This window comes from Ctenocephalides felis, unplaced genomic scaffold (assembly GCF_003426905.1).
Source record: "Ctenocephalides felis isolate EL2017-DRISC unplaced genomic scaffold, ASM342690v1 CF-g0.4_SCAFFOLD_01170, whole genome shotgun sequence".
In the NCBI taxonomy this organism is placed as follows: Eukaryota; Metazoa; Arthropoda; class Insecta; order Siphonaptera; family Pulicidae; genus Ctenocephalides; species Ctenocephalides felis.
Window position 1 is genome coordinate 76,892,135 of NW_020537324.1, and position 27,499 is coordinate 76,919,633.

General features: G+C 28.4%; 1 protein-coding gene across 1 annotated transcript; it reads right to left on the reverse strand.

Annotated features, from left to right (window-relative positions):
• Window positions 1-2,184: 2,184 nt before the first annotated feature.
• On the reverse strand, window positions 2,185-26,526 carry LOC113366538 (katanin p80 WD40 repeat-containing subunit B1-like). The gene is made up of 16 exons (XM_026608160.1): window positions 26,420-26,526; window positions 26,201-26,238; window positions 25,997-26,127; window positions 23,950-24,158; window positions 23,741-23,865; window positions 19,271-19,620; window positions 16,327-16,666; window positions 13,515-13,556; window positions 13,204-13,437; window positions 10,989-11,030; window positions 10,723-10,889; window positions 8,552-8,716; window positions 6,469-6,695; window positions 6,322-6,396; window positions 2,874-3,070; window positions 2,185-2,489 (listed from the first exon to the last, which is right to left on the reverse strand). The coding sequence occupies exons 2-16, from the start codon at window positions 26,232-26,234 to the stop codon at window positions 2,431-2,433; spliced, it is 2,397 nt and encodes a 798-aa protein (XP_026463945.1). The 5' UTR covers window positions 26,235-26,238; window positions 26,420-26,526; the 3' UTR covers window positions 2,185-2,430.
• Window positions 26,527-27,499: the final 973 nt, after the last annotated feature.

The following is a 27,499-nucleotide window of genomic DNA, read 5'->3' on the forward strand; positions in this document are numbered from 1 at the left end:
TTCTAATTTGTAAAATTTGTAAGAAGTATCGTAATTATTTTTTTTTAATAATACATAAAATATTAATGTAGATTATGATATCAAAAGTCTCTAAAATAATTCAATTCACTCTCAAAATTAATTTTTATTAATTTATTATTATTTATTAACTTGATTTTTGTGATTATTTAGCAAAAGTGCATTTACCATAAAATTATTTATAACTTTTAAACTATTCGTGCTATATAAATGGTATTTTAAGTAAATTTGTTCAAAATTAAATAATATATTAGATTTTTCACAAAAAAGACCTAAGACAACTTGGTATACACAAATAGACTTTAAATATTAATATTTTTTTGGTATTATTTAACTAGAAGTCTCCTTTTTTTCTTCAAAAAAATATTTAAGTTTTAGTTTATATTTTTTTTATGTTTCGGGGATATGGAATGTCACCTTCTTCAGGAAGTATTAAAAACAAACTAACAATTTTTTTTACATTTTTGAATTACATTTTTAATTTAAAAATAAAAAATTGTTAAGAACGATTAATTAGAAAATTACTCATTGAACTGCTTTTCACTATACTTTGGAAATAATATTATTAAAAATTATAAATAACAAAATTATATATAACAAAAGCTTTATTAATTATGATTTTAAAAAATTAAATAATTAAGATTATTTAAAAGTAAATTCTTTCAATTTATTATTAAGAAAGTATACAGAAATGTTATTCATAAATGAATTATTTATAGAAAAAAAGAACGCTTAAAGAATTTATATATTAAATTAATTTTATATATTAAAATACTATTTTTTTAATTATTTGAAAATTCAGAAAAAAAACTTTACTTTTAAATTAAATATAAAAAGTGTAGAGAAAAATGTTATTTTAATATATTAATATTTTTAAATTAAATATTTATTTGATAAATATTTAATTTAAATTAAATTAATTTTTTTTTTTAAATAAAATGGACTGAATAAATGAAATTTTCAAATAAAATAACATTGCAAAATTTAATTATTATTATTAATAACAGTTCAAAACAAATAAAGTATTTTTATAACATTTAAACACGATTGTTTTATTTATTTAGAATTTAAGAAAGAATTCAGAAAATAAAATATTTATTTTTGTATAAAAAGGAGACCTAGTTCAGAAAATGCAATATTAAATTTTATTTTATTTTCATCTGTTTTAATTTTAGTGTAGAGTGAATTGTTTTAGACTTTTGAAATGTAAAATTCAATATATTGTTCAATTTTGCACAAAATATTGACGCACATCGTTTATATTAATCGAATGGTTTTCAAAATCCAAAAAAAAAGAAAAGTTTAGACAATTTATTAGCAATAACACTTAAATTGGCTTTTATTTTTAGAGTAAGTGAATTGTTCTAGTCATTTTGATATGAAAAAAATTAATGCATTATATTTCATTCTAGAATCAATCTTTGTTCCGGATTTTTAAAAAATTATAATGTTCAACATTTAATTTGAATATACTTCAACTAGAAGTATTTTTTAAACAAATAAAAAATTGATTTTGTATTTTCGAATTGACTAAAATTGACAGTCTTCGCAAAGAATATTTTATAAAAATAATATTTTATATAAATTAGAATATTTTTAAAATCTTGCTGAATTTAATTAAATTCTTTACAAAATTTTATGTGAAAAGTATTTTTTGTTCAGTACAATATAAGAAATTATGTTATCAAAAAGTTTGGCTCAATTTAAAATCATTTTTCTAGATTTCTTAAATAATATGTGTTTTTTTTAAATATTTTCGTAAATCATGTTTGTTATGTATAATTTTTATATTAAAAAAAAAAAAACAATTAAAAAATCATATTTAAGATGTTTAAAAACCCGTTATAAATACGGTCACCTTAGTTTTAAACAAAATAATTTTATTTTATTACAAGTTGTAGATTATTGAATTTCAAACAATATTTTATTTCTTTTAAAATATTAAAAATAGAGGCACTTTTAACACAATATAAATAACATATATATAAAAATTAATTATTAAATAATTATCCAGCTATCAATCCTTTTATATCCGATTGTTTTATATAGCAAAATCGTACAAAAAAAAACATTTGCACCTAATAAAAACACTAACGAGCGTGTATCAAAATCTTGTACAAAAATATTTATTTAAACCGTTTAAAAAAAAAATCTTCAATAAATTACTAAAATCGTGACGGTAAAATTCATAATAATTAAGTTCATAATAATTATTATTTGATAAATCCACTTTTAGTTCATAATAATAATCATCTATCCTTGTTTTAGTTCATGATAAGGAAGTGTTCTGTTCAAGGTTGGTTTTTGTTTTGTGTTTTTGTTTTCTAACGACTAATTATTATTTGATAATATAATAAGTAAAAAGGCACTAATATAAATACTCATCCAGCTCCACAAATGTGTTCACCAATTTCAACTGTCTATACCCTGTAACATTGTTTGGAGCTCTCGAAATATCACACCTAAATCACCTAAAAGGATAAAAAAAAATATTAAATAGAAACTTATGAACCGATTCGGCCGCACAACAGACCAATGTTATGAAGAATTTTTCATACAAAATATTGACAAAAGCCATGTGGTTGCTGTGAAGTCAGGCGTAATTTCTCACATTGTCAGATAGAAAACCTAACCTAGAAACCGCACAACGATCTTAGATAACAGGGTCTTTCTTACACAGCTTCATAACATATGAGTAACGTTGCAGTTTATGTGTAAAACGCCTGAATGCACATCAAATACAAGACATTTAGACAGTATTCAGTATGATTCAGTAGCATAATGTATGGAACATGTCCTTGCCATAACATTGGTCCATTATATTGGACTATAAGTCAATTATTTTTATCCCTTACCTTGTAAAGTCTGTCGCTTCAGCAGAAAAGCCCTAATTTGCAAAAGGCTGTCATGACATTTGAGACATTTAGCATATCTTTCCTCTCGAGGAATGTCCACACCGTGTGAACCAACAGGTGCAGTGATATTTAGCCTGATCACAGATGAGAAGTTTCGCAAGATTAATTTCAGAGTTTCACAACCTGTTTTGACGTATCTGTAAAAGAAATTATTTTGATATAAATATTTCTGCTCATATGAGAAGTTTTTGTTTCAATTGATAAAAACAGTATTAACAAAAGAAATGATGTCTGAAAATCTACCAGGTCCTTTGAAAATCTACCAAGTGCTTTGAAAATCGACCAGGTGCTTTGAAAGTCTACCAGGTCCTTTAAAAGTCTACCAGGTCCTTTGAAAATCTACCAAGTCCTTTGAAAATCTACCAAGTCCTTTGAAAATCTCTCAAGTCCTTTGAAAGTCTACCAAGTCCCTTGGAAATCTACCAAGTCCTTTGAAAATCTACCAAGTCCTTTGAAAATCTACCAAGTCCTTTGAAAATCTCTCAAGTCCTTTGAAAATCTCTCAAGTCCTTTGAAAGTCTACCAAGTCCTTTGAAAGTCTACCAAGTCCTTTGAAAATCTACCAAGTCCTTTGCAAATCTACCAAGTCCTTTGAAAATCTCTCAAGTCCTTTGAAAATCTCTCAAGTCCTTTGAAAGTCTACCAAGTCCTTTGAAAGTCTACCAAGTCCTTTGAAAATCTACCAAGTCCTTTGAAAATCTACCAAGTCCTTTGAAAATCTACCAAGTCCTTTGAAAATCTCTCAAGTCCTTTGAAAGTCTACCAAGTCCCTTGGAAATCTACCAAGTCCTTTGAAAATCTACCAAGTCCTTTGAAAATCTACCAAGTCCTTTGAAAATCTACCAAGTCCTTTGAAAATCTCTCAAGTCCTTTGAAAGTCTACCAAGTCCCTTGGAAATCTACCAAGTCCTTTGAAAATCTACCAAGTCCTTTGAAAATCTACCAAGTCCTTTGAAAATCTACCAAGTCCTTTGAAAATCTCTCAAGTCCTTTGAAAATCTCTCAAGTCCTTTGAAAATCTCTCAAGTCCTTTGAAAATCTCTCAAGTCCTTTGAAAGTCTACCAAGTCCTTTGAAAGTCTACCAAGTCCTTTGCAAATCTACCAAGTCCTTTGAAAATCTACCAAGTCCTTTGCAAATCTACCAAGTCCTTTGAAAATCTCTCAAGTCCTTTGAAAATCTACCAAATGCTCTAAAAATGTTGCAAAAGATCTGAAAATATTCTGCAAGTCTGAAATTGTCACCAGAAATTGCCTGAAAATGTCGCCAGAAATTGTCTGAAAACGTTGTCAGATATTTTCCAAAAATCTATCAAGTTGTCAAAAAATTTATCAAGTCGCTTGAAAATGTTACTATTTGCCTGAAAATTTTGTAAGTCGTCTAGAAAATCTAGCAAGTGCTTTGAAAATCTAGCAAGTCCTTTGAAAATGTTGCAAAAGGTCTGAAAATGTTTTGCAAGTCGCCGAAAAATCTGGAAAGACGTCCGAAAAATCTGGAAAGACGTCTAAAAAATCTAGCAAGTCGTCTAAAAAATCTAGCAAGTCGTCGAAAAATGTGACAAGTCATCGAAAAATGTGACAAATCGTCTAAAAGTGTTGCAAGCCGTCTAAAAGTGTTGCAAGCCGTCTAAAAGTGTTGCAAGCCGTCTAAAAGTGTTGCAAGCCGTCTAAAAGTGTTGCAAGCCGTCTAAAAGTGTTGCAAGCCGTCTAAAAGTGTTGCAAGCCGTCTAAAAGTATTGCAAGCCGTCTAAAAGTGTTGCAAGCCGTCTAAAAGTGTTGCAAATCGTCTAAAAGTGTTGCAAGCCGTCTAAAAGTGTTGCAAGTCTATTAAAAAATATTGCAATACGTCTAAAAATATTGCAAGGCGTCTAGAAAATATTGCAAGGCGTCCAAAAAATATTGCAAATCGTCTAGAAAATCTAGCAAGTCGTCTAAAAGTGTTGCAAGTCGTCTAAAAGTGTTGCAAGTCGTCTAAAAGTGTTGCAAGTCGTCTAAAAGTGTTGCAAGTCGTCTAAAAGTATTGCAAGTCGTCTGAAAGTGTTGCAAGTCGTCTAAAAGTATTGCAAGTCGTCTAAAAGTGTTGCAAGTCGTCTAAAAGTGTTGCAAGTCGTCTAAAAGTATTGCAAGTCGTCTGAAAGTGTTGCAAGTCGTCTAAAAGTATTGCAAGTCGTCTAAAAGTGTTGCAAGTCGTCTAAAAGTGTTGCAAATCGTCTGAAAATCTAGCAAGTCGTCCAAAAAATGTAGCAAGACATCTATAAAATGTTGCAAGTCATCTAGGAAATGTAGTAAGTCTAAAAAATCTGGGAAGTCATCTAAAAATGTGGGAAGTCGTCTAAAAAATCTGGGAAGTCGTCTAGAAAATGTAGCAAGTAATCTAAAAATCGAGCAAGTTGTCTGAAAAGGTTAGTAATCATCTAATAACATACTATATCGTCTAAAAATGTTACTAAGGTGTCTGAAAATCTAGCAAGTCGTCTAGAAAATCAAGCAAGTCGTCTAGAAAATCTAGCAAGTCGCCTAAAAAATGTAGCAAGTCGCCTTAAAAATGTAGCAAGTCGTCTAGAAAATACAGCAAGTCGTCTAGAAAATGTTGCAAGGCGTCTAAAAATGTAGCATGTCGTCTAAAAGTGTTAAAAGCCATCTAAAAATATTGCAAATTATTTAAAAATCAAAACGTCTGAAAATTTGAAAATCTTACAAGTCAACTGAAAATTTTATTATTTGTCTGAGAATGTTATTAGTTGTCTAAATATGTTGCAAGTCTCCTATATATCTTACTAATCATCTGAAAATGTTACAAGCCGTCTGAAAATGTTGTAAGTCATCTAAAAATGCCATTAATCATCTGCAAATGTCATTGATTGCCTGAAAATGTTGCAAATCGCCTGAAAATATTTCAAAAGGACACAAAGTCGTCTGAAAATGTTGCAAATCGTTTGAGAATCTCGTAAATAAATCGTCTGAGAATCTCGAAAGTTGCTTAAAAATGTCGCAAGCCGCCTGAAAATGTACCAAGTTATCTAAAAATGTTACTAAAAAAATTGAAAATGTTACAAGTCGTCTGAAGAAGTTGCAAGTCGTTTGAAAATGTAGCAAAAGGTCTCAGAAAGGTTACTAATCGTCCGAAAATATTGCAAATCGTTTTAAAACGTTACAAGTCGCCTGAAAACGTTACTAATCGTTTTAAAATGTTGCAAGCCATCTAAAAATTTCTCAAGCCTTCTAAAAATGTCTCAAGCCTTCAAAAAATTTCTCAAGTCTTCTAAAAATGTCTCAAGTCTTCAAAAATATCTCAAGCCGCCTAAAAATATCTCAAGTCTTTTAAAAATGTTGCAAATGAACCGAAACCCTTACAGATCATATCTAACTCAAACAAAATATTCTACTCACGTTTCATATTTGCTCTGCAGCAACTCATGAACTTTTGGCAAGAGAAGTCCGCACATTTCCAAGTCCCACATCGTTCTAAAAAAATATACAAAATAATTAATCAAATAAATTCTAATGTAGACATCATTTATCATTCATTTAACTTACGGTTTATCATTAAAAACAGATAAAAGATCCACCAACAGTGCCAGATTATCCCTGAGAGAGAATAAATACTCCATCGCTGATTTTAGGTCTTTACTCCTCCACAGTTCATAGATCATATCCAAATTTCTTTCTCGGGTTTGCAAAACTGCCATCATCTTTTCGTGACCGCTCATTATCATGTTTAGAACTTCTTGCTCTGACATGTCATCAAATTTGGAGAGAGATTTCTTAAAAAAAAAAAAAGAAAAGATACTCTAGATCAGTGATTCCCAACCTTTTTTGGGCCCCGCCCAACCTTGAGGTTTATAAAAACGTTATGCCCCCCCATACATTTTTTTTGTTCCTGAAAAAATGTGAATGATAACTTTTAAGATGAAATCGATATTAAATTGTTATTAAACATCATATGTAAAATTTCGGAATAAGCCAACATACGGAAATTTCAAACTAATTTTATTACTGTTATTTTCGAAATTTATTTAATGCAATACTTAAGCTAAAATAAAGATTTTATATCAGGTTCTAGCTTACTAAGTTTTTTCTTTTTTTCATAGCAAATTTTTGTACATATGATTACATTTGGGCATCTGATTTCAGTTTCTTCATAAAGCAATTTCTTAACGAATATACTTAAAATTTTCTTAACTCAGAGCGGAATTATATCTTAATTTTATATATTTTTTTGTTAAATCTTTGTTAGTTATCAGATTGGCAACTAAGTAAGTGCGCATATTTTTCTAGAAATTAATAGTTATCGTTGCAACTAAGTAAGTGCGCATTTTAGTTAGAAAATCAAAGACAATTTTTGCGTGGAATTAAATAACTTTGTTATGTATACCAATCGATGGCCTTTTGTTATTTTCCAAGAAGCATCATTATCCCAAGTTTATAAAACTTCTAGTTTTTATTAGCAAAAACTAAATTAGACACAATTTGACACCATCATGATTTTTTTTTTCAAATTCAAGGGTCTTAAATCAGATGGTTTGTGGTCAGGAACATTTGGTGGATGTGGCGAAAATTTTTCACCAACCCCCAATAATTTTTAAACATAGCCAAATTGTTTCTATTACCCCAATCGATTATTACTTTGATTAGTTTGTCCAAAACTTTAACTGGACAATCAGAGCAGCATTGAGTGGAAAATTAATAGAATGACATTTTCAAAACCGATTTTAACATAGCTGTTTTTTAAGGCTTTAACACCATAAACAGCACCTATTCTTTGAGATGATCGTTTTATTATTTGCGGAAATAAAAATTCAAAATTTGACTAAAATGTTTGTTTTGATATTCCATCTTTCAACAAACACTCTACATAACCAATCAAAAAAGTATTTTCTACTAAATTTCTCACTATACATTACTACCTCAACCTCAATAAACCTAAGAATCATTTGAGGCAAACTAACAATAAGAGTAAATAAAAGCCGCACTTAGTGCCGCTTTTGAAGCTTTGCAATTAACTTTAGTATTAAATATAAGGTTGTCAAATATCTCCCTTCCGCCTTTTTGTATTATAAACCAGTAGCAAAAAAGCGGAAGGGAGATATTTGACAACCTAATATTACTTTTCTTGTGCATATTTCAAGTCGAATCTTGTCACTGACCTTAAAGCATTTATGTCAAGTAGTCAGAAACTTGATTTACCTATTTTTTGGTAATTTTCGTAAATTGGAATATAGAAGTTTAAAAAAAAAAGAATTGTTGCATTCCGCAACATTCTCTTTCATAATGTTTTTGTTAGATTTATATAAAGTTCATTGCATATATCATTTTCAGATTAATATCATTAATATCATTTCCGGCAGAAAAAACATAACTCCGGCACTAATAAAGCAAGGTTGAAAACTAAAATCGTGGCGGCCAAACCGGGACACCTTATTATTCTAAATTTAAGAAGCATTTTTTTTTTGTTAAATGTTTTACCGATACTATACTACATTGCATTAAAATCACCAAAATTTTCAAATTGCTCCCCTGAAATTACAAATTGCCCCCCGGTTGGGCGTGCGCCCCACGTTGGGAAACACTGCTCTAGATTCTATTTTTAGTCATAAAATATTTTTTTATTTCCACTTACTGGTAAGAATTCATCCATATCTATCCCTACAGGCCTATGAGTAGTCGTTGGTATGAGTTCAGGTTCATTTTGTACTTTTGGTGGTGCTTGAATATTTTTTGGTGGTGCAGGAGTCGTTCTGGATCTTCTTTGTTCGGTTAGGTTGGATTTAGCACGTTGCATTTCCTGGAAAAAAAATTTGGTTGTGGAAACAGCAAATTGGGTAAAAGAATTATTGGCTAGGGTCACATGTTCGAGATTATACCGGGTACGACTAAGTTAATTTGCGGACAGTAGAAGTTTTACCAAGATACGAAAATTGCCATTTTTGACTTCCCTTAGGGTGAGTTATTGTAATCGTCAAAAAATCGAAAATGAAAATTTTTATATATATTCGTTTCATAGGTTTCTGAACATTTTAGCATACCTTAGAAAAAATCGATGTATGGATACAATTTTGGATTCTGTCAACGATCTCGGGCGCACGGATCAACCAATTTCTTGGTCAAATATGATCTTTACAAATCATTGTCATTAATATATATACAAATCGAATTAGTTGTAAATAGGTAGAAAAATAGACAGGTAAGAAGGTACACAATTACACAGGTAAACAAGTACAAAAGTAGATGTATAAACTGGAAGGTTTATGGATTTTTTGGACAAAACCCAAATACGATATTTACAGTTTCGAAACACACACTTTTTTAAAACTAAAAATATCTTCTTGTTTAAACTTGATATCAAAAAAGTCTTTTTTTTTCAAAAATCTAATTTTTCTTTAGAAAAATCTAAAGCTTTGTAAGATTTTAAATTTTCTCTACGAGAAATTCCAGCAATTTGCCTCAAGGCACGATGCCATACACCACTAGTTTTATTTTTAAAATTGGTCGTGATATCCAAAATATGATTATCAAGGGTAGTTGGATTATCATATTTTAATCTTCATATAAAAGAAAAATGCTATAGCATCCACGTCAAGTATTACTCTTCTATTTCACGCAATTTGCTCGCCCAAGATAAAAAGATATTTTAATCCTTATATAAGAGATGAATGCTATAGCATCCACGTCAAGTATTACACTTTTATTGTACGCAATTTGTTTGGCCAAGGTAAAAAACATTTTAATCCTTGTATAAAAGACGAATGTTATAGCATCCACGTCAAGTATTACTCTACTATTTTACGCAATTTGGTAAAAGATATTTTAATCGTTATACAAGATATGAATGCTATAGCATCCACGACAAGTGTTACACTTCTATTTTAAGCAATTTGCTTGTCTGTGGTAAAATATATTTTAATCCTTATTTTAGAGATGAATGTTATACCATCCACGTCAAGTATCACTCCTCTATTTTACGCAATTTGCTTGGCCAAGGTAAAAAATATTTTAATCCTCATATAAGAGATAAATGCTATAGCATCCACGTCAAGTATTACGCTTCTATTTTACGCCAAGCCAATTTATGACTACGGAAAAGGATATGCTAATACCAAAATACCAGAAGAATTAGTTAGTCATTACCTTAACAAGTATAATGATTACAAAAACGTAAGGTTATATAAAATTAAATTCAAAATATTTGACTTCAAAATGTGAATGCTATAGCATTCACACCGCGAACGTGTCTATTACTACTACATAATATTCGCAGAGTACGAAGACATCATTTCTTTTGTTAATGCTGTTTTTATCAATAGTAATAAAACAGGATTCGGCAAAACGACTTCGTTTAGTGTTCCATTTTCGGGCGCACGGATAAACCGATTTGAATGGTTCAAAAAACATTCGACTCCTATTGATAGGGAGATGTGCTGATTAGTTTTTGGCAAAGGCAGGTCCAGCCGTTACGGAGATACGGAACAAAGAGTGTAGAAAATAGAAATCGAGTTTTTGAGAGAACGGAGCATCCGATTTGAATGATCTAAAAAACATTCAATTTGTAATAATTGGGAGAAGTGGTGATTAGTTTTTGGCAAAGGCGGGTCCAGCCGTTTCGGAAATACGGAGCTAAATGTGCAAAAAATGACAGTTTTTTCTTAAAAATATTAGGCAATGTTACAGTATTTATAATAATCTATTTGAAACCATTTGATATTCCTCGAACATTTCGTTACGGTACGGTAAGTTACAGCAATTTGCCTTAAGGCACGTTGCCATACACCACTAGTTACATTTTTTATTTACCTTATAAGGGCTCCTTTCAGCAGCCACCGAATTTGCATGTTTACTCTTGAGTGAAACAGGCGTATCATCGGTATATTTATAATTTTGTTTAGGGGTTGTAACTGGGGCAACTTTATTTGGAGCAGGCTGATGCTGAGGTATCAAATCTGGAGACGAAAACCTTGAACCTATTAAAGAAAAATTGATTAAAATTATTCTAAGTGCAAGAAATGTTTTATAGAAAGAATTTGTATATGAAATTAAATATTTATATATTTATAACTTACTGTTTAATGTGTTTTCTAATTGTGTAGCCGGGTACCAGTCCGCTGGAACAAAACAAAATATTTTGAGGAAAGAAGAATTATATATAAAATTCTTCTGTAATGATGTATGTAAATATACTTCTCCTAAACGATTATTCGGATTTTGATAAATCTTTCTGAAGTTTGTTAAGGTTTTTTTTTTAGAAAGTATGTGATTATAAAAATATAGTAATTTTGTAGCAATAAATGGAAAAAATTGCAAAAAACGACAAATCATTGTTTGACATTAAAAATATTTTGACAAATGAAAATATTACTTATTAGCCTAGACAATATTAGAATATGTATAATAAATTCATGATTATGAATAAGAAATATGGAATGTCCACATTATTATTGCCAAAAAGCAGCTGAAATGTGCCAGAAATTAAAATAATATAAGATACAGTATATGGCAGATTGATTAATAGACATACAACTTTTTAGGATGTGAGTTAAATTATAGTAATATTGTAGAAATAAAAGGAAAAACATGCAAAAAAACGACATGTAATTGTTTGACATTGAAAATAAATGAAAACTGTCACCTGCCAGAAATTTCAATTCACTTACGAGTCTAGACAATATTAGAATATGTATAATAAATTTATGATTATGAATAAGAAAAATAAAATGTCTACATTATTATTGCCAGAAAGCAGCTGAGATGTGCCAGAAGATTAAAATAATATAAGATACAGTATATGTATGGCAGATTGATTGATAGACATACGAACAGGATTTGACAAATTAATTCACTTAAAATGTAAAATTAAGTATTAATCGGGGCCGGTCCTACTTTTAATGCGATGCATGCGAAAAATACAAGAGCACGTCTTAGGGGGCGCCAACACAAGATACAGATATGAAATTTTCAATATAGTTTTTTTTTTCAATATAATTTCTTTGCATCTTTTACAAATCTTTGCAAAATATTTTTAAAATTCGTAAAAATTTCACTTTATAACAACAAATGGGAAAGTAAAGATGAATAAATACAATTCGGCCTTTACGATATCAATTGGGAAAAGTTTAAGATGCAATTTTGGATATCTTAAATAATAAACATAAATTAAAATAATACAACATGAAGTACCAGTGTTATGTTTATTAATAAAATGCTATAATTTTTTTTGCTCTTTATGTCTTGCTCAATAGAATAAATCGCATAAAACGACCACAATAAATAAGTAAAATGTTCCAAAAGCAAATATTAATTAATGATAATAATTTTAATAATAAACTGTTGAAACAGGTAAAATAAAGGGAGCTTATTACTAGAAAAAAATGGCATGCGGGCGCTGAGGACCTCAAGAGTGACCCTCATAATAATGTATATTAAATTAATATTAAGAAAAATGTAATTTAGATATCATAATTACTAAAAACCAGTTAAGATATGGTACGAGATTATAAAAATTATCGGAGGCAATATTATCGGAGTAATTATTTTGAGTGAAAAAATCGAAGGTAATATTAGTACTTTTACCGCGGATACCTACTATGTATTGTTTTTTTCTGAATTTTTTATACTGTTTAAAAGACTTCAATTTTCAATGTAGTGTGAGAATTGAGACTAATCATTTTATTTAAAGCAGTTCTACATTTAACATCGCTCATATTGTAAATTGTATATGCATTTTGGTGTGAAGAGTAATTTAAAAAACAATAATTATTATTCTTAGGTAAACGGTGAATATTAGTATAGGATATTAAAAATTGTAGACGTGGGTACAGGACAACATGTGTCGGGTCATCTAGTTATGAATAAAAATGAACAAACGCCTTTTTTTTCAAATTAATTATGAAGAAAATTGTGTAACATTTTATACCAGACTCAAAAGCGAAAAAACATGAAATACATATATAAAAAGAGTAATACATAATCGAATAATAAAGCTCTTACTAAAAGTCCGCTATTCTCGTCCCGGATTAGCATAACGAAAAAATGCCGTCCCGGTTTTGACTTAAAAAAATATGTTCACCTTAGTAATAGGGTTGATGAGTGTGAGAGAAAATCCATTTGCTAAGATAGTTTTATACACATATATAAATATATATATATATATATATATATATATATATTAGGTTGTCAAATATCTCCCTTCCGCTTTTTTGCTCTTGGTTTATAATACAAAAAGGCGGAAGGGAGATATTTGACAACCTTATATATACAATTATCTATTATTATTTTTACCTGGTGAGCTATTAGAGTACGTCCTCTGCCTCGGGGCCTCATAAGACAACTGTCTATTGAAATTAATATGTTTACTTTTGACTGAAGGCACCGATGTAGGTGTGGGCATTGGAACAGGTTCCGGACGTTCCGGTGGAGACATACGAGAAGGTTCATACTCCGGTGAAGGGCTATCCGATATTGTGAAAGTCCGACTTAGGTGAGATGAATTTAAATTTTCTGTCAAGGTTGTATCTGAAAAATAAAAAGAAATTGATTAAAAAATGTATTGTATTATTTAAATTGTGTAAAAGAAAGTTAATTCTCGTTACCTAAGTCTTCTGGTTCTGGTTCTGGTGGCGGTGTTCGATTCACTGTAAAGAAAGAATATATTCATGCACAGGAATTTTGAACTTCCCGTAGGGCAAGTTATAGTAATCGCAAAAAAATCGGAAATGAAAATTTTTATATATCTATACGTTTTGAAGGTTTCTGAACATTCTGGCATACCTTAGAAAAAATGGATGTATGTGTGAGCGTGTGTGTATGTGCGTGTGTGTATGTGTGTTCGGATACAAATTTTCGTCGACGATTTCGGGAACACCGATCAACCGATTTGAATAATTCAAAAAGCATTCGATTCGTATTGATAAGGAGACGTGCTGATTAGTTTTTGGCGAAGGCAGGTCTAGCCGTTCCGAAGATACGGGGCAAAAAATTGCCAAAAACGGTAACTCAGTTTTTAAGAGAACGGAGTGTCCGATTTTAATAATTCAAAAAACATTTTACTTGTATTGACAAGATGAAGAACTGATCACATTTTCATAAAGGCAGGTCTAGCGGTTTCGGAGATCTAATGAAAAAAGTAAAAAAAAAATGCCATTTGGCGGTCAAAAATGATCATTAGACATATGCACATCAAATTATCAGATATTTTATAGAGGTTTTAACAATATGTATAAATTTCGTGCACTTTCCTATGGGTTCCGTACCAATGTTCATCCGTTAGACGGCGACGCGGCGCTTACGCTCTTCTACATTTTGTCTCTATGCAGTTAAAGCAGTACGATTGCTTTGGAAAAAAGTTCAGAATTTCCAAAATATTTCAAAATACACTTTTTTTCAAAAAGTCTTTTTTTCAGAAAAAAAGTAAATTTTTGTCAAAAATTTATAGTTTCTCAAAAATCTAATTTTTCAGAGTAAATTTTTTTCAAAGATGTTAATCTTTAAAAAAAAAATTGGTACGGGAAGTTCCAGCAATTTGCCTTAAGACACGATGCCATGCGCCCCACTAGTTAAACTTTTAATTATTTCAAAAATAAGTAAAGTAAGGTATCTTACAAAGATGCTTTTTTAAAGTATAGGGCAGTACCAAAAAATCAAAATTAAATCTAGAACAGTAAACCTTTTTGCTTCCTCGCTGTCCCTTTTTATCACAATTATGGAGTAAAAAGAACCAGATGACAAATTTTAGAAAGATAGTTGTTTTTGATATGTGTTATTGAAGTAAAACTTCTTTAAGCGCGACTAGGGTGTAAATCCGTACAAATGCAACGGAACTGTACGTCATTCGCTCTCGATGATATCATTTATATACGGGTCGATTGTGATTAGACGTCGTGTATGTGAATAGAGATCTGTCGTTGCATGCGTACAGGCATAGAAAAATAAACATTTTAAAGTTACATCGTAGTACAAATCTTGATTTAATGCAAAATGCTTGAATCAGAAGAATATTTTACCCTGTTCCTTGAGAATGATAAAACAAATTAAATATTTGTGCCGTATACTAAACATAAGTTTATTGATTAGAAATTATTTCTAAATTATTTGTAGTTTCTATAAATCTTTGAAATTATTAAAATGAAAAATATTTTTTAGGCAAAACAGATATTACAGCTGTTCAAAGAATGAGATTATATCACCAGCAAAAAGTAAAAAAAATACAAGCAGTCAATGAATGTATGTTAATTTTAATTACATGAAGTAATGGATTAATTATTATTTCTGAAAATTAGGACAAAAAATGGGAGAATTTACACGATAAGAAGAAATCAGTAATTTAATGATATTTCACAATCAAAGCTTGCAATTTTGTTTTACTGATCCTAAAGTATTATAAAGTAGCATATTTCTGTTAATAATGAAGAATGATTTGATATTCAGATTTATTACTCTAAACAAGAAACCGAGCACAACAACAGTTTGTAGTATCATTTGATTTTTTTTAATAACCGTAATGTATATCTTTTGTAGCACTTACTAAAATCAACAACTTGTTACGAAATTGTAACTAAGATGTCTAAAGAAGTTTTACTTCAATTTTTTTTTTTGATTGTATCTTGTATGGCATGTAGGGTATCGTTTGAAAGGCCTCGACGAGTGGAAAACGATTTTCACAAAAAAATTATTATATTGTGATAAAAACGTTATATTTTATTGCAAAAAATATTAGAATGTTAAAATATATATATTTTTTTAATAATATTTTTTTAATAATTGATGCGTAAAACTTCAGCAAATACTAAAACCAACACTTGTTACGAATTTGTAGCCGAGGTGCCTAAAGAAGTTTTACTTCAAAATTTTTCGATTGTATCTTTTATGGCATGTGGGGTATCGTTTAAAAGGTCTCGACGATTAGAAAACGAGAAAACATTTATATACATATATACTTCATAATGGACATCTATGCAATTTATTTATTGCAAGTGTTAATGAAATTATTCAAGATTGTTATATTACAGCTATCCACTGTGTGAACAAATTTTATAGAATTCATTAATCAGCAATTATTTAGTCCTAAATGCTAACTACAATGACAAACCGATCATGTCATATTAGAAGTATGACTTTAATTACATTATTGGTTTTAAATATTATACATATTTTTAATGCTATTATAAATATATAATTTATGATTTATTATCATATAAATGTGTATAATGGTTGTTGACACTAATAAATGTGTGCATCACGAGTGTTACCATATCACTAATAAACATTATTCAAAATTGTTATATGATGTATTTATTTTTACTTAAATGCCATCTTGTACAGTAGCAAATAAGTTTTTTATTGCACTCTTTTTTTATTTTAATGTAGTTAGTTCAGTTCTCACAATGTAATTCCTTTTCTACTTACATGATCGTGCCGGTTGAAAAATATTCATATAATTCGAAGTGTCCGGTATTTCATTATTACTAGGATACTCCTCCTCCGTACTGGACTTCTCGGCTTCTTCAATAGTCTTAATAACTTTCACAGGCCTCGAAGACAACCTCTGAGGTCTGTCTTTGGAAAAACTTTTCCTAACACTCTGACCATACCCAAAAGGACTAGCAGGCGACCCACTGTCATTATTAACACTGTGAGTATTATTCAACCGGGGCGAGGAATAGTGACCCATTCCTGTTACCGGTGGCAATTTTTGTAAATCCAGGAGATACACGGAGATGTTGACTGACATATGAGATGCAGCAATCTAGAAAGAAAATACAAATATATATATATATATATATATATATATATATATATATATAAATCTCGTGTCACGATGTTGGTTCGCGATGTTCGCCCAAACTACTGTACCGGTTTTAAATTTTATTGGCCCATCGTGTGCATATATATCCAACTTAGGTTATAGGAAATTTTGAACAGTAAATTTGAAATATAAATATATAATTTTTATGAATTTCTAAAAATTTTGACAGAAAATGACCAAAAAAAACAAAACACTAAAATGACAAATGTCAAAATTTAAGGAAATTTCGATATATAATTTTTGAAAAAAAAAATTGGCATTTCAAAACAAAATTCAAAAACATGTACATATATAGAAATATCCAACATTTATATCCAAATTTGATGAAATGCTATATTCAAAATCACTGTTTATAGTTTTAAATCTAATTAAAAATCAATGCTTAAAAATTTGAATAAATGTTGACATGTAAAAAAATTAAATGTGATTTGTCAGTATTTATAAAAATTAATTATATAAATAGATTTACGATTTAGATTTAATTGATTAGCTTACCAAATTATTTCGGAAACCAAAACTTCATCAAAACATTATAGATCAGAGGTCACAATAAAAAAGCGGCATATTGAATTTAAAACTAATCAAACAAAATTTTGACATTTCACAAAAAAATGTTTAACGTTTTACTTCAATAAGAAGCAAATAAATTAATTATTCCAAGTTATGTTATAGGCAATATTGCCAAGAAAATTATAGATACAAAATATTATTGTAAAATAAATATTATCATATTAAATTAATTTTGAACCAAAAAAGAAATATTTTGACATTTATAAATTTAGTGCATATTGGATATATAAAATTGACATTCACTATTTTTCAATTAAATGCAAATGTATAAAAACAAATATTTATATAAAAAATTGTATATTTAGATAAATTTACTGCGTTGATTTAGACTAAAATTCAATTTATTCTTTAATTTAAAAAAAAATTGACATAAACAAAATTAAAATAAACAAAACACTATGATGCGTTGGAATTATTTATCGGAGTGTAAAGAAATTTGTGTAATTAAAATATAATATTATTATTAATATATCAGTTAAGATATATTTTGATTGTCATCGCAAATGCTAATCTTACAGGAAATTGTAATCTCTTAAATGGAATAAATAGTACAATCTGAGGGTATCATTGGAATCTGACAAAAACAAAATAGACAAATTAAATATTATATCACATTATATTAAATTTTGACCGAACAGAAAATATTTTGAGAGTTATAATTAATTTAAAATAAAATGCAAATGTCAAAAATCAGATCTTTATGTAAAAAAATATTTATTTCCACAATATTCCAGTGTTGATTTAGCCAAACTTATGAATTTAACGATTATATAATTATTCATTGATGATTTAAAATAATTATTAATTTATTAACAAATAAATAATATTTGAAGTAAAATTTTATGACAAAAGTATAATAAACAAAAAACTATGATGCGAGTGAATTAATTTTTGAAGTATGAGATGTCAAATAATTTTGAAAATTATAACAAGTTTTTAACTATTTGTCAAAGAGTCCAAATCTATTAAATATTTGATTTTGGCACTTTTATTAATTTTTTATCAATTTAGGCATATTTTTTATGGCAAAACAACGTTTGCCGGGTTAGCTAGTATATATATATATATATATATATATATATATACGAGGTCTGTTCAAAAAGTACCCGGAATTTTCGTTTTTTTCAAAAAAATATTTATTTATTCGTCTACATTAATGTGGTCCCCTTCAAAGTAGTCCCCCCCAGATATAATACACTTATGCCAGCGTTTTTTCCAATTTTCGAAGCACCCTTGATATTCACTTTTTGATATGTCCTTGAGCACTCTCGGCGATTCGGCCTTTATTTCTTCAATCGAGGAAAACCGCCGTCCTTTCATGGGTCTCTTCAACTTTGGGAATAGGAAAAAGTCACACGGAGCCATATCTGGTGAATTTTTGCACTTTGCAACACTTTATTTCATTTTTTACGCAAAATTTAATACAAATTCTTTGACTTTTCAATTCTTCCATTGTAAAAATCGCCGAGCTCAGAAAAACACGTCGAACCTTAGCGACTACCACAGACAAAGTAAACAGTGAATATAGCTGAAAATTTCATCATACTTTAGGGGCATGTATACCAACACAATAAAAAAAAAATTTTGACAATCAGACACTCCAGACCCGCGAAATTTAATTATTAGTAATTCCGGGTACTTTTTGAACACACCTCGTATATATATATTAAATTTAAAAAAAATGAAAATTTTAAAAAAATGTTTCAGGTATAAGTTAGCGACAAATGAATGAGTTTTATTCATTCATTTGTCGCTAAGTTATACTTAAAACATTTTTTTTAAATTTTCAAAAAAATTTCATGCTCTTTCCATACGAAGTTTGTGATTGAATTTCGCACTATCTAAACGTTAATTAAGAGCTAAAACTTTCAGAGAATTGTTTTTTTATCTATTTGGAACCATTTGAGCCCTTGGGAGCAAAGAAATATATATATATATATATATATATATACACATATAAGTCAATTATCTTACCATCTGGTTATCAGTCAAAGCTAAATCATTAACACAGCCCCATTTGATCCTCTCCCTGTCCAGCAATCGAGCAGGTTCCCAGGCGTAGACTTTCAAATAATCGTCGGTGGCCACATACAAACATTCACCGTTTTTACTAAAGGCCATCGTCGATATATTGCCTACGTTATTGTCCGTTTTACAGACAACTGTTAATTTTTCTAAATCGTAAAAATTTAAGACACCGTCAGTTCCGCCGCTGCACAAAAGATATTCACTGGGATGAAATCGTATCGAAGTCACCGGGAAGATGTGTTCCGAGAATTGTTTCAGGAGCTTTCCTGTTCTGATGTCTATTAATCGAATTAAACCTGAAAAAGATAATAGAAATATATATATATATATATATATATATATATACTAGCTGGTCCGGCAAATTTTAATAACTAGTGGCGCATGGCATCGTGCCTTAAGGCAAATTACTAAGACTTTCCGTACCGAAAACTTAATTATTAAAAAAAACTTTGCAAATCTTTGAAAAAATTAGATTTTTGAGACATTTTGAAATTTTTGAAAAAAAGATTTTTTTAAAATTTTTGTATCTGCGATATTTTGAAACTTATTTGTTAGTTATAACAAAAAAAAATCATAATTCGTCTGTAGTATATTACTTCTTAAAAAAAAAGTGCCAATTAAGGAAACTGGCAGAAAAATAGGAAAAATTGGAAAAATTGGAAAAAATCACAATACGTGAACAAAAATCAGGAAAAATGCCGAAAAAAAAATGTTTTATATTGATTGGTTAATAGTTTTTATATTTGTCTTATTTTTGCACGTTTTTTTATTTTTAGTAGCAATACGATTTGTTTCAAATTTTAAATTTTAGTAATATATATATCAATAAGGGACAATTGTGGTTTTATATATTTTTATTAATGCGTATGTTAACAATTTGCTTAAATAATGCAAGCTGCAATAAATAAAACTAGTGGTGTATGACATCGTGCCTTAAGGTAAATTGCTGGAACTTCCCGTACTGTAATGAAATATTCGAGAAATTTTAAACGTTTTCAAATATATTATTACAAATACTGTGTAACTTTTATTATTTTTGCTATCTTTTGTTATATCTGATGTAAATTTGCTATCTTTCGTTATATCAAATGTAAATCATAAATAAATTTATCTCGAGAACATTAACAATAGTCATTTCATTTCTAATTCAATTTTTTAAAAAAAATAGTTGCCTAATTTACACAAAATTGAAAAAGTGCTCCCATATAGTCACAGTCTAAACGCATTTGCAAACAATTCTGTGCGACATTTTCACTTATACTGTGCTTAGCTTGGCGGCATTTTCACATTTTTCAATAATTTTCACAAAATTGGAATAGTGCTCCAGTACATAAACAGTCTAAACGCACTTGGGTAACGCATTTGTACCAGAGTGGCGCTTAGACTGTGCTTAGCCTGGGTAAGTTTTTGACGTTTTAATCCAAAATTACAAAAATATTTTATGGAAAATAAAAAAAATGTAATATTTGTTTATCCTCAAAAGCAATTGTTTTGTCAATACAAGCAGAAAGTTTTTTACATCATTCAAATCGGACGCTTAATTCACTCAAAAACTGCCAGTTTTTGCACATTTAGCTCTTTATCTTCGAAATGGCTGGGCCTGCCTTTGCCAAAATTCAATAACCACTTCTCCCAATCATTAATAATTGAATGTTTTTTAGATCATTCAAATCCGATACTCCGTTTTTTCAAAAACTCGATTTGTATTTTCTGCACTCGAAATTACAATAATATGATGATGATGATTACAGAATAAAAAAACGTATAAAGGAATTGACCTTATCCTATAGGTACCTTTTTCTTAAAAAAGAAAAAAATGTAGAAAAATATAAGAAATTGAGAAGCAAAAGTTTTTTACTGTATATTTCTTAGTTTATGGGGTTTGAGATAGAAGGGTAAAAATTTGGGGTTGCATGCGTTCTTCAGTTACTAATTATAAAAAAATAAAATTTAAAAAAAATGACCCTAAAAATAGAAAAAAATATTAAAGGCGTTTAACTATTTAGGGTTATAAAATATATATGTTGTCCTTTTAATATGTGAAAGTTAAAATGATTTTGAATATGTATTACTTAAAATTACAAGATTCTTCGCCGAGCTGAAAAAATTATTAAAAAATTGCATATTAATATACATATCAAATATTATCATAAAACGAATTTGAGGATTATAACTTTGGTTGAATTATTGATTCAAACATGAATCAAAGCTTGAAGATCTAAATTTAAGGTTCTTTAGAAAAAAAAAGTTGTGGTGGAAAATTTAGGTGATATTTCACAAAATGAATGGAGTACGGTTTATAATTTTTAGGAGGTTTTAAATTTTTGAAATTATGCCAATGTTATTGTTCTTCGACCAAGGTGGTATTAAAATTAACGGTGATTCATTTAATTTAATTAATTCATTTAATATTATCTATATTTTAAAAAGCAATCAATATTCTGCAAAATCATGTAACTGTAAATCATGTAATTAAAACATTGATAATTTAATGAAACTGTTTTAATCTCATTTTTTCTTAAATAAATCTACCACAAAATTCAATAAAATGTGAAGAAAGAGGGACTCACATAATTTGAATTACAATGCAAACTATTACATAATCTACTTTGAGTTAGATAATATTTTTCTTGAAAATAATACGACGTTTACTTACTATGTTAATAGTTTGTGTTAATGATACAATAAACTGATCTTTCATAAATATTTGTAAAAGTTTAAAGGGCAATTCGTGCTCGAAAATAATATTTTTCTCCAACATATTGTAAAAAGAATTTTGTAGCAGAAAAAAAAACAAAAACACTTTTTTTTCAATCGATTCAAGTTGAGTAAAGGGTAGGAAAAACCTTATAATTAGTGAATATTAAGTGGTCGTTATTGTTAAGAAAATTGCAAAAACTATTTTTTTTTTAATTATTGCAGTAATTATTCTAAAGCTGACTTCAATACAAGTAAAATAAAATAAAAGTAATACTGATCCAATCAGCATAACTGAAGATAGTTAATTTAATGCCAATGGGCTCTAGTATTAGTCCCCCTTTGGCTGATTTGACTTTACAACTTCTAGAAAAATCTGTTTTATGACATTTGTCTTGATGACATTCTTTTATGTTTAGATAATAACTATATCAACCATACTTTGAATTGTTTTAACTCTTTCAATAAACCTTTGCAGTTCACTTGTGAACAAGAGGTTGGCAATTCTATTAGCTTTTTAGATATTAAAATTATTAGATATAATAATAACAAAATTTATACAAACTGGTATCAAAAGCCAACTTGGTCCAGGTGTTACATTAATTATTTTTCCTTTCATTCCCGTTCGATCAAAATTTCTATTATTATTTCATTAATTGATAGAGCTATTCTTACAAATTTTGGAATAAAAATTTAGATTCAATTCGCGAAATTCTTGTAGACAACTCATATCCATTAAAATTAGTTAATAATATTATAAAACCATATTGAATATTTAAATAATAATAAAATTAACATTAATAATAATAATCTTTTGCTACTTGTTGATACAAGTTTAATAAATTCTTCATCTTTTCTAAATAAATATAAAGGTATTATTTCTTTGCCATTTTTAGGCAGTTTTACTTATTTTTTAAAAAAGATAATTTCTGAAGAAGGTTTTCTTTTGATTCCAAATTTGAAAATATTTTAAATTCTTTGTATACTTCTTTAAAATCAAAAACACCACATGATAGAATTGTTGACTCCGTTTACAAAGTGAATTGTAATGATTGTGAAAAATTCTATATTAGAGAGAGTTCACAATATATATCTAAGAGTTGCTTCAACATAAATATAATTCAAAAATTAAAAATCAATACAAAACAATGTTATCTGAACATATGCAAAATTATAAACACACTTTTGATATAAACAATCCCATTATTTTATATATTGAACAAAATATTGACCTAAGAAAGTTTGCTGAATCTGTTTTCATTTTTTTAAATTCACAATGTGTAAATAAGAGAAGTTCTTGTTCTTTGCTTTTCAACAGTTATCAAAATTCAATTAATGTATGTAAGTCTGATTTTTTTAATATTTGAACAATTTTTTACCACTTGATATTTTCTTTTCTTCTTCTTTTCACAATTCAAAATATTTTGATCACTTGATTTTATTTTTAAAAATTCTATATACATACATATTTTTGTTTTTTGGTTTTTAGAACAAAATATTTATGTTATAATTGTCAAATTTTATATAAAATAAATTTAAACTGGTTTGCTGAATGATGAGCTATTACAATAGCTCGAAACGTATTAAAGAAGATTTTATATTTACTTTCTGTTTTTATTTTATCAACTTGTGGCTGAAAAACCTTATCACAATATATATATATATATATATATATATATAATATATAATATATATAAATTTAAATAATGATGTACTCACCATCATCACCAGCTGAGGCAATCCAATTTCCATCAGGACTAAATCTAATACTATTAATAGGTCTCGTATGTCCTCTATATACACATATGCAACCTTTTTTCCTAAAATCCCACAACTTCACTGTCCTGCAATACAAACAATCACAAAGTTTAATTAAAAACAAATCAAATATTCAATTAATAAATTTAATTATTCCAATTACAACTTACCAGTCAGATTGACCCGATATTAAAAGATCTCCATACGGATGGAAATCCGTGCAAGTGACTGCACCTTTTTGGGTAGTCATATTTCTGACTAATTTTGCTGCATTTAGGTCCCATACTTTGATGATTCCTCCTAAAGATCCAGCACATACTATTTCATCTGTGTTACCGAATTGGACACTCTTTACTTCTGTGGCGTGGCCACTTAAACTCTTAAAAAAGTAAAAATATATACATATTACTAGCTGACCCGGCAAACGTTGTTTTGCTAAGCAAGGTATATTCTAAAAAATTTCTAGAGAATCAAAAATATTAATACTTCAAGGGTATGAGGATGTGTTGTTTGAATGCTGTATACAATTAGGTATTATAAAACAATAAACCCCATTATTTTGTCTATATTTTGTCAATACAATCAAACTGGAAGATTTATACACTTTCTATAGAAAACATGGTATAATCCAATCCAAGTCGTTTTTTGGACTTTCGACTTATTGATTACGTTTCAAGTTTTTCAGATTCTTTTTGGATTCTGGATTTTGTGTATAATTGTAAATAATACTACTGAGCTTATAAAAAAAATTCAAATTTCTGGAGTGATAGAAAATGAATTAAGTAGTTCTTCTTTGACCCGCTTTTTGAAAAGTTTCAAGTAACATTCGATGAATTAAAGTAAATTTAATAAAAAAGTATATATGTAGAGCAGGACGAGGCACAAAGGTCCAATTTGACTTTGAGCAAATCTTAATTATATTATAAAAATCAAACAAATTATATCACAACAAATAACACATTTCAAACAAACAATTATCTAATTATCTAAATCCAGCTACTTCATCATTGTAGAAATGTGCTTTTTATGCTGTCTTTAAAAAAAATTGTTGTCTAGACCTTTTTACCCCATAGACAGGGTAACTTGGAACGGCCAGGTGGCAAACAGGTTTAATGTCTTATTTTAATTTTTAAGGTATTTTACAAAATAATTACATTTTTAACTAATGCTAAAAAACTACCAACGGAAGAAAATACTTTTATTATGGATTTATAAGAAGAATCAAGGTTATAGCTGGTTATACATCTTTTTCCCCCTACTTTCAAATATTTTTGTTAAACAATGCTTAACTTTACTGGTTTTTGACACATCGGTGATGGACCTTTTTAACCTTCATTTATTACTATCTATTCTTCGATAAATTCTGGGAAATTATAACTGGGAAAATGTTATTTGACAAAATGTCCATTTGATCGATACCAAATTTAAGTTCTGAATTTAAATAATATAAATAAAAAATAATATAACCTAGAAAATGTTTTATAAATACCAATAAGTATATAATTATACAAATGAGATCTTTCAGAGCATCGTGATTGAGAAAAATATACCAAAAAGTGCATTTTTATATTAACATTTCAAAAAAGTTGATATTTTGAGTCTCTAGTAATACTTGCGGCCCGTTTACTAACGTTTTTATGTATAAATAAAACTACAAACAAAACTACTTACTACAAATTTATCATAAATAAATAATATTCGCGTAAAACATCCTATTAAATGTAATTGAACATCATCTGTCAAAAACGTTTGACATTTCACGTATTAGCCACCGTCCATTGTTTCATTTAAATTACGCTTCTACAAAAAAATTCAAATTAAAAATGTGAAGTTTCTACGCAATTTTGAAATATTATCTCACATTCCGACCTTCTCTGGATTGGCACAAATTTTTCAAGACTAAGACTGGCCAAATCGGTTTAGCCGTTTTCGAGTTTTACTTGGACATTTGAAAAAGAGCTCCATTTTTATATATAAGATATATATACTAACGCTCAACTTATCACAAAAACAAAACAGATTTGACTGAAAGCAATTATGTAAACTTGTTTAAACAAACATACTACATCTTTCTACCTTTGGACTATATATCAAAACCAGTATAGTTTATCTGTTATGACTTCTGTCACTACCAAACAGTGTCTTCCTCATTATATAAAACTTTTAATACCATTTAAATTTGAACATAAACAACAATGATTGTCGATTTATTATTACCATAATACACGTGTCCTTCCCAAGGGCCCACAGGTTAACTTTGCTATCTTTGCCACCAGTGACCATTACTCGGCCAGTCTGATGGCCTAAAGCAGCACAATTTACATTGGATTGGTGTGCAACAAAATCTTCTAAAAACAAGAGATAAGACACATGAATATATATAATAATATTTTATTATCTAGGTTATTTTTATCTACTCACGTAGCTTCCATGATCTCTTCGAGGAGGAGCTCATATTTCTGCAACAAAGATTTTATTTGTTGTAATTTACCTTGACACAAAATAATGCACCAAATAAGACCATATAAATAAACATCGCGTGGGGAATGGGAATAAAATTATTTTTAGGTATGGTATGGATTTTTTTTATATGATGTAGATAAAGAAGGGTTTTTGGAGGGTTTTGGAGTAGGTTCTTACCTTAAAACTATAATATTGTATCATTAATATCGCTAAATTATTGCAGTAAAATTATGACAGTTAGTTGTAGGTGTCAAAAGTTCTTCTGTTCGTAAATTTATGCACATGAAGTGCGATACAGACCATAGAGACCAAAATGCTTTGTATAGATGGGAATGTCTGACGGGAAGTGCAAACTGTCAACTATTTGAATTCAAATTCAAAAGGAATAATTGTTTACGACTGAAATTTTAATTGATAGGTGATGGACTCAAATCCTGTCTTTATAATAATGTCCAAGTCTTTAGTTTAACTAAAAATAATAAAGAAATTAGTAAGTTAAATTATTATTCACTTATTCCATTGAGAAAATATTGTTATCATTTTTATAATTTACGATTTATTCCGATATTTTGTTGGAAGTTTTAAGTAACTCAACCTTATGAATGTTCACTGCATTTCTTTATTTATTTTATAATTATCACATCATACTATTTATTTGATACTTTATGTGTGTCATCGTTCAGCAGGTTTTACTAATTCTTTAAAAGTATTTTGCAAAGTTTCAAAAATTACAAAATTTCTAGAAGGTAAGATAAATAGAAATATCAATTCATACAAAAGCAAAAAAAAAACACTATACACAATTTTAGTAAAGACATTGTTTTAATAAAAAAATAATAATAAACTAGAAATAACTTTCCTTAAGGGAAGTTAATAAAATATAAAAACAAGGGGGTTTACAAATGTAGATTCAGGATAAAAGGTGATACAAAAATGGAAAAAATAAACAAAAATACAACAATATAAATAATATAAACAAAAAATATAATTTGAAGAAATTTTAGAATAACTGAGATTATTATATTAACTATCTATTCCCAAAAATACAGAATATTGTTTATTCACATTAAAGAGGACTTAAATTTGATAAAAACAGATTCAGCAAATTTTTAAAGATCACGATGTTTTGTTTTTATGCAAAATAATAAAATTTTAAATATTAAAAGTACGATTTAAATTAATAATATGTCCCGTAAATAAATCTTGTTTATTAAGAAAAAAAGGTAGTTTGAAGTTAGAAATTTGAAAGCTAACTGA

What these genes read in the sequence shown, in the direction of transcription:
- LOC113366538 (XM_026608160.1), bottom strand. Translation starts at nt 26,234, where the DNA reads ATGAGCTCCTCCTCGAAGAGATCATGGAAGCTAC. An exon ending in ATATCGGGTCAATCTGACTG is followed by an intron (nt 23,866 to 23,949) that starts GTAAGTTGTAAT and finishes TTTGTATTGCAG; the next exon opens with GACAGTGAAGTTGTGGGATT. An exon ending in TGCCTCAGCTGGTGATGATG is followed by an intron (nt 19,621 to 23,740) that starts GTGAGTACATCA and finishes TATCTTTTTCAG; the next exon opens with GTTTAATTCGATTAATAGAC.